This window comes from Silurus meridionalis, chromosome 23 (genome assembly GCF_014805685.1).
Source record: "Silurus meridionalis isolate SWU-2019-XX chromosome 23, ASM1480568v1, whole genome shotgun sequence".
NCBI classification, from domain to species: Eukaryota; Metazoa; Chordata; class Actinopteri; order Siluriformes; family Siluridae; genus Silurus; species Silurus meridionalis.
In genome coordinates this window covers 1777126-1787800 of record NC_060906.1, presented here as the reverse complement: position 1 = coordinate 1787800, position 10675 = coordinate 1777126, and the positions used below count along the sequence as shown (strand labels likewise).

Genomic DNA, 10675 nt, shown 5'->3' with positions numbered 1-10675 from the left:
CTCCAGTTTACAGTGAGGATTCTCCAGTACAGCAGAGAGACACTTCACTCCTGAGTCTCCTACTTTATTCCTAGACAGATTTAGTTCTCTCAGGTGTGAGGGGTTTGATCTCAGAGCTGAAGCGAGAGCAGCACAGCCTTCATCTGATACTCCACAATCATACAACCTGCAGATACACAATGACACACACTTCACTCTCTCAGTTTCTACATTACACATCCTGTGTGTTCTCCCTCATTCCTGCAGTGTTGGTGTGAGAACCAGTCACAGACACTGATGGAAGTCCTCGTCTAGACAGTCATGTAGTGCGAGTTCCACGACTACAAAATGGACAGATTTCATTTGTGTAAAATAAGTTGCAGCAGATTTCTCCAGGACTTACAAAGTAAATCAAAAATATATAATTTATCAATGAAAATAAATGAATTTAAAGATGATTTAATAGAGATAAATATTTGTACTGCACTTTGATTCATCTCAGACTGCTGACACAAGAAAACTGCAGTAAATGACCAGTAGGTGGCAGTGTAAGGTGTATTTCAGCTCATTTTCACAGCAGGGGATTAGAAGTAGAGCAGCACTAATGACCAAATGAATGTGGAGGAAAAAACAGAAGTAAATGTGGGATTTTTTACTCTTAGAAGAGCTTAAACATTTGCAGTTCAATAAAGAAGTTGTAAAAGAAGATGAGATGAAGGAAAGCAGCAGCACAAACACGTCGCTCTGAGAAACAGAGAATGGAACTGGGAAGTCCAGAGCAATGCAAGCTGACACACATTTCATCATTCTGCAAACAGAGCAGAAGGAATCTCTGACAATGAAGAATAATATGATAAGACGTCTAGAAACAGGTTGAAAAAGCAATGATGATGATTTGAAGATGATGTGTGTGTTATGGTGGACCGTCTCCCTTCTCTTGTCCAATCACAAGATCATATTAAACCTGACCAATGATTATTGCTGTGATTGAGATTCCTGTCATTATGTGTACAAGAGGGGTAAAGGTATTGCTGCTTTCTGTTCAAAGTCATGAATCAGGTTCTTTCTCTCTGTTTAACTGGAGTTTTATTCACACATGGATCTAATTCTCAGTGCATTAATGATTAGTGGAAGTGAGAAGTTTCATTACTGATAGATTTGTTCTGGATGTTGTACTGCTACAGCAAATTTCACCTGAAAAACAACACTGTATACAACAATTCACTGCAGCTTTTAGTGAGTTCTTGTGTCTCTCAGAGATGATCTTACCTCAGATCTTTCACTTTACACTCAGGATTCTCCAGTAGAGCAGAGACGCTTCACTCCTGAGTCTTCTAGTTTATTCAGACAGATCCAGTTTATTGACAGTCAGATGCAGTTCTCTCAGACTGGAGGTTTCTGAGTTGAGCACTGAGGTCAGAGCTTCTCCACTTCTTCCTGTAATTCCACTGCATCTGATACTAAAGGAAATAAAAGATAATGAACATGGAGGATGAGATCCGGAAATCCAAATGGGAAAGTAAGAAGTCTGTAAGTAAGTCTGATCTAAAAGGTTTCTAAGAGGAGAAAGGAAAAAGTCTAAAGAGTCCTGCAGAGTTCGATTCATCTGAACAGCTTAGACCTTTGATTTGTTCTCAACACTGTAACAGTAGAACAATTTCATTCAGCTTCACTTACATTGCTTTTCTGGATGCTGCAATCACAGGCATCACTCTCACAAGAATCTCATCTCTGATCTTATCTGGAGTGATGTATTTATTCAGGTCAAATTCCTCCAGATCCTGTGCTGATGTCAGTAACACAAACACCAGAGCAGACCACTGTGAAGGAGAAAGTTCACTTTGTGCTCCAGATTTCAGATACTGCTGGATTTCCTCCACTAGAGAATCATCACCCAGTTCATTCAGACAGTGGAACAGATTGATGGATTTCTCTGTAGAAAGATCTTCACTGATCTTCTTCTTGATGTACTGAATTGTTTCCTCTTTGTTCTGGGAGCTACTTCCTGTCTGTGTTACTAAGGAATGTAGAAGTTTCTGATTGGACTCGAGTGAGAGACCCAGAAGAAAGCGGAGGAAAAGATCCAGATGTCCAGTCTGACTTTTAAAGCCTGATCTACAGCACTCCTGTGAACATCTGAAAGTGTCCTACAGACCTGATTCTGTTGAAGAACTTTTAATAGTATCCTCCAGACCTGATTCTGATGAAGAACATTTCTCTGCTCCTTCATGAAGGTCAGGTGCACATACAGAGCTGCGAGATGTTCCTGAATGCTCAGATGAACAAAGCAGTACACTTTACTCTGGTGAAGCCCAAACTCCTCTCTGAAGATCTGCGTACACACACCTGAATACACTGCTGCTTCTGTCACATCAATGTCACACTCTCTCAGGTCTTCCTCATAGAAGATCAGGTTTTGTTTCTCCAGCTGCTGGAAAGCCAGTTTCCCCAGTTTGAGAAACATTTCTTCATGGCTCTCCTGCTTCTGTAGGTACTTCTCTCTTATGATGTTGGTCTGAATGATGAGGAAGTGTGTGTACATTTGAGTCAGAGTCTTGGGGATCTCTCCACTCTCTGCTTCACCCAACATTCTCTCTAGAACAGCAGCTGAAATCCAGCAGAACACTGGGATGTGGCACATGATGTAGAGGCTTCTTAATGACTTCAGGTGTGTGATGATCTTATTGGCCAGGTTCTGATCACTGATCCTCTTCCTGAAGTACTCCCCCTTCTGAGGGTCATTGAACCCTCGTACCTCTGTGACTCGATGGACACACTCAGAGGGGATTTGATCAGCTGCTGCTGGTCTGGAGGTGATCCAGATGAGAGCAGAGGAAGCAGGTTCCTTTGATCAGGTTTATCAGCAGCACATGCACTGGTGCTGATTCAGTTACATCACACACTCTCACTGTCTTCTGGAAATCCAGAGGAAAACGACACTCATCCAAACCATCAAAAATCAACAGAACCTTCTCCAAGCTGGAAATGTCCATTTCTTTCGTCTCCTTAAAAAACACATGAAGGAGCTCCACCAGACTCAGTTTCTGCTCCTTTATCAAATTCAGCTCTCTGAAAGGAAGTGGGAATATGAGGTGGATGTCCTGATTTGTTTTCCCTTCAGCCCAGTCCAGAACAAACTTCTGCACAGACACTGTTTTTCCAATTCCAGATACTCCCTTTGTCAGAACTCTTCTGATGGGTTCTTCATCTTCTTCAGATAAGAGATTTTTTTTCAGATTTCTCCTGATGGGTTCTTCATGTTGTTCAGATAAGAGTTTTTCCAGAACGTTCCTGGTGGGTTCTTCATCTTGTTCAGATAAGAGCTTTGTCAGAACTCTCCTGATGGGTTCTTCATCTTGTTCAGATAAGGGTTTTGTCAGAACGTTCCTAATGGCTTTGTCTTGTTCAGGTATGGGTTTAAAGATGTCACTGCATTTAATTGGTGTGTCCTCAGTTGGGTTCCTCCTTGATGCTGCCTCGATCTGTTTCACCTCATGTTCTTTATTGACGTCTCCACTGTCTCCCTCTGTGATGTAGAGCTCTGTGTAGATCTCATTCAGGAGGGTTCGGTTTTCCTGCTTTAGCATCAATCCATTCAAACACTGAAACTTCTTCATCAGATTGAACTTGAACTTCTTCTGGAATTCATCTGCAGCAGTGGATTCTGGGTCGTGTCTGTGACAGGGTGAAGTAGGAAGACATGGTGAGACATGGGCTCCAATGATTAGAGTAGAAGTTCACATTTTTCCTGCTAGATAGATCTTTATGATGTTCTCACTGTGGATTTACTTTATTCTACTGGAGGTTTTCTATCATCTAATCACTCTGTAGTTACTAACAGCAGAGAGCTTTAGAATAGCAGTGTGTCAGTGTCACAGTCATGGTGTTGGTTTTGATCGTACCCTGTAGCTGTGATGATGTTCTTCTCTCTTCTGTCTCCTGCCTTCTGTAGAACACTGGGAACAAAAACAACAAGTGTTAAAGATCTCAACGTTCCTCACTTTAATACTGGAGTCTAAACCTGAACACAAATTGTACTACAATAATTGTAGTGAGAGCAGGAACACTTGGAGAACACAGAGCTGAATACAACTCCAACATTGTGCACCTGGAGAATTTAATGTGCTCCTGTTTTCATTTCACACTTTTTCCTACTTTTCTATTCTTCCTACACAAACCTCCAAAAGTATTGGAACAGAAAGTGCAGTTCTTTGGGTTTTTGCTCGACACTGAAGACATTTGGATTTGAGAGTAAAAGATGAAAATGAAATAATAGATACGAATTCCAGCTTTAGTCATTAACTGTTACTTTAACTAGGAAAATTATGGGATGTTACCTGTGTACAGGTGAGGAGATTCCAGTTCTGAAGTTGGCAGGAGGTTCCATAGACCGATCACTCTTCATGGAGACACAGCTGGGTTCTGGGGAGTGTGATCTCTTTCTCTTTCTTTTACTGTTTAAAATAATAGAAATGGACTTGAGACAGAATTTCATTGTTAAAAATTTGTAGATGAATTTGTATCACAAGGTATCACAATATTTCTGTTACCTCCTCAACTTTGTTACATTTAACTTGAAATAGTGTTGCACGATTTATTGTATCACAATTGTGATGTTTGTTTGTGCGATTTTATGACGGCAACGTTGCGACACATACTTTCTGAGAACAGTTTGCAGATTTTCAGTGACAAAACAAAACAAAAAACACCAGATAGTCTAAGTTTAGGCAGTGCTCGTGTGGTATGTGTGTGGTCACATGACTTTCCAGTGTGCAGCGTGGAGACCAGGTGCAGGTGAATACCGAGCAGATCGACACTCAATTCAATTCAATTCAATTCATTTTTATTTGTATAGCGCTTTTAACAATGAACATTGTCTCAAAGCAGCTTTACACAGATAAATGTGGTGATTAAAAGTAAATATGTTCTTTGTAAGTACGTTTGTCCCTGATGAGCAACTGTGGCAAGGAAAAACTCCCCGAGATGGCATAAGGAAGAAACCTTGAGAGGAACCAGACTCAAGAGGGAACCCATCCTCATCTGGGTTGCACCAAATGTCCATTTGAAGCAGATATACAATGCTGCGGGGTACAGTGATGATGATCAGAAGCAAACTGCACTCCCGAGTCAGTGCAGCAGACCGCCGACACCAACTACAGTCCAATCCGTCCTCAAAGCACCTGTTCTACTCCGGAATTACATGGAACCACCCAAGGTGTTGATGAGATACCGTCCCAAGCTGCACAGAAGTGTGAAGATCCACGGAGGTGAGAGGGGCAGGAACAGTGGTCACTGAACTGGTGTCCCACACTCGCGGTAACGCACATCTTTTCTCGTACTCACGTCGTGACACACACACACACACTCTCGCAGTAATGCACATCTTTGCTCATACGCATGCCAGGACACACACACACACAAACACTTACAGTAACACACATCTTTCCTCCACACCAACGCATAACCTGCATACACACCATCAGCTCTGCCGGATATGTGAATCTCTCTCTCTCTCTCTCTCTCTCTCTCTCTCTCCCTCTCTTCGGGGTCTGTTATATTCTGCGAAACAGGTCAGTTTCTAGCATTTGGAACCCTGGACGAGATTCCTATTGTAGCCCCACCACAATGCTCCACTCCCACACCTCACACATCATCAGCAATCTTCCATAAAAACGCACAAACACATTTAATAATAATGACTGCTTCTTAAGTTTGAATTTCTTAAACTTCAGCAGAAAAACAGGTAAATAATGGAAATGGGCAGCGGCAGGATGTTTCCTGTTTGTTTGGACAAAATGTTTCAAATATCTTATTTATGTGAGAAATTTGTGTTTTATTTAATTCAGCTGTAACTGTAGCTGTACATGTTTACACTAATGCAAATGCTATTTCATTTTGAAAACAAGGTGAGTGGACATGTGCAGAGGAGGGACATGGGGTATATCAGTAGGAGAATGCTGAGGATGGAGCCACCAGGAAGGAGGAAAAGAGGAAGACCAAGAAGGAGGTTTATGGATGTGGTGAGGGAAGACATGCAGGTAGTTGGTGTGAAAGAGACAGATGTAGAGGACAGGGGGTATGGAGACCAATGATCCCAGAATAACGAAGGAGATGCACGACAATGACCCCATTTTAACTTGAAAGTATGGTAAGTTGAGAAATGGCCAAGCTTACCCAGGAGTCTTAAAGAATGGTGATCACTATGGGGTAGTATACACTAATCTGTTAATTTCATTAATTACAGTACTTAATTGAGCAAAACAGAGCAATTGACACTACTGCAATGTATAAACTTTACAGTAATTATGTTTGTGGCAGCAGGTGCGTGTATGAGCACCGGTTCACGAGTGGAGGACGGAGGGGGCTGTGCACTCTGTTTTAGTGCCGGGCAACGACAATCAAAAGAAGAGAGACAAGAGTTAAAACTAGGATTTAAAACACCACAAATACAGAAAAAATCTGCCCTCTATGTCCATCCTGGCATCTCCCAACATATTGTAAACATATGTTCTAAAAACTGTGTAGTGTAGCCATTACCTGTGACTTTAACTATGAGAATTATGGTTTTATGTTACCTGTGTACAGGTGAGGGGTTTTCATTTCTGAAGTTGTAAGGATGATCCATATCACTCTTCATGAAAACACAGCTGGGTTCTGCTGAGTGTGATCTCTTTCTCTTTCGTTTACTATTTAAAATGATAGAAATGGAAATGAGACAGAATTTCATTGTTTCTAAGATTTGTAGACAAATTTGTATAATAAGGTATAATCACAATATTTCTGTTTAAAATTCATTATAATCTTTCTCACTTCTTACACACTAGGAATAGTAGCATACAGAACACAGATTGTGAACAGGGAATAAACACCCCTGCAGTATAGTTCCTTAAAAATCCACAACCTTGTTTCAATTAACTTGAAATACAACAAAATGCTAATAGTAGCAGATCTCCATAGTGCTGTTTATATACACATGCTACCATGCCTGGAATAGGCTAAGAGCAGGAACAAACAGGTCTTCACAAGGAGACAATGGAAACATGGGAGTATAAATACAAAAACTAATCAAAAGGCAAAAAATAAACAGTTGTGAGACATTATTTCATCAACCACTTTTTAAGTGAGTGCTAAAGATTTATTCTTACCATAAATATTAGTTATTATTTCTATAGAAACTCCATAATGCAGATATGAACAGTTTATTAGTAAAACACTAGAACATGGCAGGTTACCAGTCTTTTGAGGGTGAGGTCACATGATTTGTGCCCTGATCAGGGATCTCCATTTTTCAATGCTCGTGTACACGCAGAGTCCTGAAGACGCCAATCTCCTCTGCTGGAATCAATCACATTCCTAGAAAACAGAAAAACAACATGCAGTTAAAACTGGGGGAAAGTCTTCCTCTAAAGTAGAGGTGAAAGCCATAGACATAGACACAGACGCCCCATTGGCTGCTTTGGCAATAACCATACAAAACATTTGAGATATTCTGATGATTAATAGAAATTATATAGTCTTTAATGTTAACCCATTAGAATTGCATAAGTCAGGTCACTCTTAGTGCCGGTCCCGAACCCGGAATAATGTGGAGGGTTGCGTTATGAAGGGCATCCAGCGTAAAACATGTGCCAAATCAAATATGCGGAACACAAATTTATACTGGATCGGTCGAGGCCCGGATTACCAACAACCACAGGTATCGTTAACCAACAGGGTACTGGTTGTAATTGTGCTCCTGTTGGCCGAAGGAGGAGAAGGAGAGGAGGAAGACGTCTACAGAGAGAGCAGGAAAAAGAGAAGTGGAGGAGAGTAGAGGTTTGGGTTGGTACTATGACTGGTAAAGGGAGAGATGGAGCTGATATGATGACGAGTAGAAAGGTAGATATGTTGTGTCTTCAGGAGTTCAGGTGGAAAGGGAGTAATACCAAGAACATTGGATGTGTTTAAACTGTTCTTTCATGGTGTAGATGGAAAGAGAAATAGTGTAGGGGTGATTCTGAAGGAAGAGTACAGTAAGAGTGTGAAGTGAGTTAGATGAAGTGGTAGAAGATAAACCTAGGAATGAAAGATTGGTGATTAGGGTGGATTTCAATGGGCATGAAGGTGAAGGGAACAGAGGTGATGAGGAGGTGATGGGTAGGTATGGCCTGGAGGAGAGGAAATGGCAGTGGTGAACACGTATTTTAAGAAGAAGGAGGATCATAGGGTGACTTAAGAGTGGAGGAAGGTACACACATGTGGACTATGTTCTATGTAGGAGATGCAACCTGAAGGAGATTGGAGACTGTAAAGTGTTGGCAGGGGACAGTGTAGCTAGACAGCATCGGATGGTGGTCTGTAGGATGGTTTTGGAGGTGAAGAAGAAGAGGGGGAGCGAGGATTGAAAGAAGAATAAGATGGTAGAATCTAAAAGAGGAAGACTGTAGTGAAAGATTCAGGAAGAGGTCAGACAGGAGCTCATGGTGGTGAAGAGGTGCTAGATGATTGGGCAACTACTGCAGAAGTGATAAGGGAGACAGCTAGAAAGGTAATTAGTGTGACATCCAGAAATAGAAAAGAAGACAAAGTGGTGGTGGAATGATGAAATGAGAAAGAGGTTGGAGAAACAGAATTGCGATCAACATAGAGATAATAAAAGTAAGTAGGAGTACAAGGAGATGCGGCAGCAAGTAAAGAGGGATGTGGCGAAAGTCAAGGGAAAGGCTTATGAGAAGCTGTATGAGAAGTTGGACACTAAGGAAGGAGAAAAGGATTTATACCGATTGGCCAGGCAGAAGAACCGAGCTGGGAAGGATGTACTGCAAGTTAGAGCAGTAAAGGATGGAGAGGAAATGTGTTGACTAGTGAGGAGAGTGTGTTGAGAAGATGGAGGGAGGATTTTGAGCAGCTGATGAATGAGGAAAATGAGAGAGACAGAAGGTTGGATGGTGTGGGGATGGTTAAGCAGGAAGTGGATAGGATTAGAAAGGAGGAATTGAATGCAGCGATTAAGAGGATAAAGAGTGAAAAGTCCGGCAACAGTATGGTTTCATGCCGAGGAAGAGCACCACTGACACATTATTTGTGTAAACAGCGGCTCTGTAAAGTTTAAACAGTAACCCGAAGTACTGTGGTTGTCCGACGCACTGTGACACTGTTTTAAATACATAGTATAGTTTTGTTTTGTATTGTGACAGCGTTGCATCTATAACTGTTTGTGGTATATTGCTGAAGTTGACTCATTGTGTACTACAACTATTGTTGCGGTGAATAAATAGACAAACGGTTATCTTAAAGTATCTACATAACGTGTAGGTGTAACTTTGAAGTATTTTTGAAAATGGAAGACCTGATTATTAACCCTCTGGAGTCTGAGGGTGTTTTTGGCCCCTTGAGAGATTTTGACATGCTCTTACATTTGGTTCTTTTTAGCTGCTTTTAAAATATAATATTGACAAGAGACTTATTACATTGTATTCAGCACAAACTGGGCTACCATAATATGTAAACAACTTATATGTGTTTTTTTTGTATTTTTGACAAAATAAGGTTTATGCGTGGTTTTTGAAAAAGCAAAAAAAAAAAACTCACTGAAATAAGGCCACAAAACTGATAGTAAACATGTTTCCCCAAGACCTTTTGAGAACAGGGCTTCTAATGTAGGTTTTTTTTTTTTAATCATGTGTAAATCATCCTGCCTGCTCATTCACCTTAAACAATACATAGATTTAAAATTTTAAAGACACTTTCTACTTTGAAAGGCCATATGCGAAGAGGCGTCGACATGCTGTGACTGACAGCTTCGTAGACAATGGGTCGCATAATGAGCTGTCGATTACATAATGAGCTGTGGATCACTGAGCCAGGATCACAGTGAGAAGTACATTACTACAACAAGGAATGTGTCTCCTTTGTGTTTATTAAAAATACACATTAGCAAGGACAGCATTAAAAAGGGAATTGTGTAACAATAAAACAATACAGTACAGTATGTATAAAAAATAAAGAGTGCAACAAAAACAATAACACAATACACTACAGTAGGGTTCTGCAAATCCTAGCCTGTAGGGCTACAATACTATGCATTAAATAAATAAAAAATAAATAAATAAAAAAAGTGCAACAAAAACAATAACACACTATGCAAAATCCCTGTGCCACTCTTGAAAGCAGTTCCTGTTCAACTGAAGACACAGGTAAACATCGCATGCCAGGCATTTCCATGGTGTTTTGTGGTGCTTACCATGCAATGTTTTGCAATGTACACAGCTCTTGCGGCCAGCAGTGGCAACATTTCTGACATCAGAGGACAGTTCAGATGCAGGAACTGGTACATGATCAGCGTTGGTCCGTTTTGGCACTACTTTCTGTGTAACGCTACAAAGCTCGGCAATAAGTTGTTCCATAAATTCTTTATGGGACACATCACCATACAGTTCTTTATGCACAATGAAACTGTTGGTGGCAGCGATGTCCAAGAAGTGTAGAAAAATCTTTCGGTACCACTTCATTGTTTTGTGCTGTGCTGTGTAATATTGCAGCAGTTGATCAGACAGGTCAACGCCCCCCATGTGCTGGTTATATGCAGTTACAAGTGCGGTGCATGGAAATGTCTTTGTTTCCCATTTACCTTGTAATTTCACCCTCCTCTGCACAGTGTCTCCTGTATATGCAGAATGAATGGTGGAACACAATGAGACCTATGGGCCATAGGCAA

General features: G+C 40.9%; 2 protein-coding genes across 3 annotated transcripts in view; both read right to left on the bottom strand.

Moving 5' to 3' along the window:
• The window catches only part of LOC124377331 (ribonuclease inhibitor-like), a gene marked incomplete at its 3' end in the record, with an annotated part of 196138 nt that continues 185463 nt past the window's right edge, over window positions 1–10675 (bottom strand). The window contains exon 7 of the mRNA XM_046836759.1: window positions 1–166. Within this exon, the coding sequence (XP_046692715.1) occupies window positions 1–166 (166 nt within the window). The remainder of the gene's footprint in view (window positions 167–10675) is intronic.
• Window positions 1303–10675, bottom strand: part of LOC124376818 (piggyBac transposable element-derived protein 3-like) — a 348640-nt gene continuing 339267 nt past the window's right edge. Inside the window, exons 2-6 of one of the 2 annotated variants that reach the window (XM_046836103.1) lie at window positions 7212–7332; window positions 6555–6665; window positions 4317–4433; window positions 3882–3935; window positions 1303–1439 (exon numbers count right to left, since the gene is read on the bottom strand). In XM_046836103.1, coding sequence (XP_046692059.1) covers window positions 1319–1439; window positions 3882–3935; window positions 4317–4433; window positions 6555–6665; window positions 7212–7264 — 456 coding nt within the window. In that variant the 5' untranslated portion in view covers window positions 7265–7332 and the 3' untranslated portion in view covers window positions 1303–1318. Of the gene's footprint in view, window positions 1440–3881; window positions 3936–4316; window positions 4434–6554; window positions 6666–7211; window positions 7333–10085; window positions 10659–10675 lie in introns of those variants that run through there. The other variant, XM_046836102.1, reaches the window with a different exon arrangement.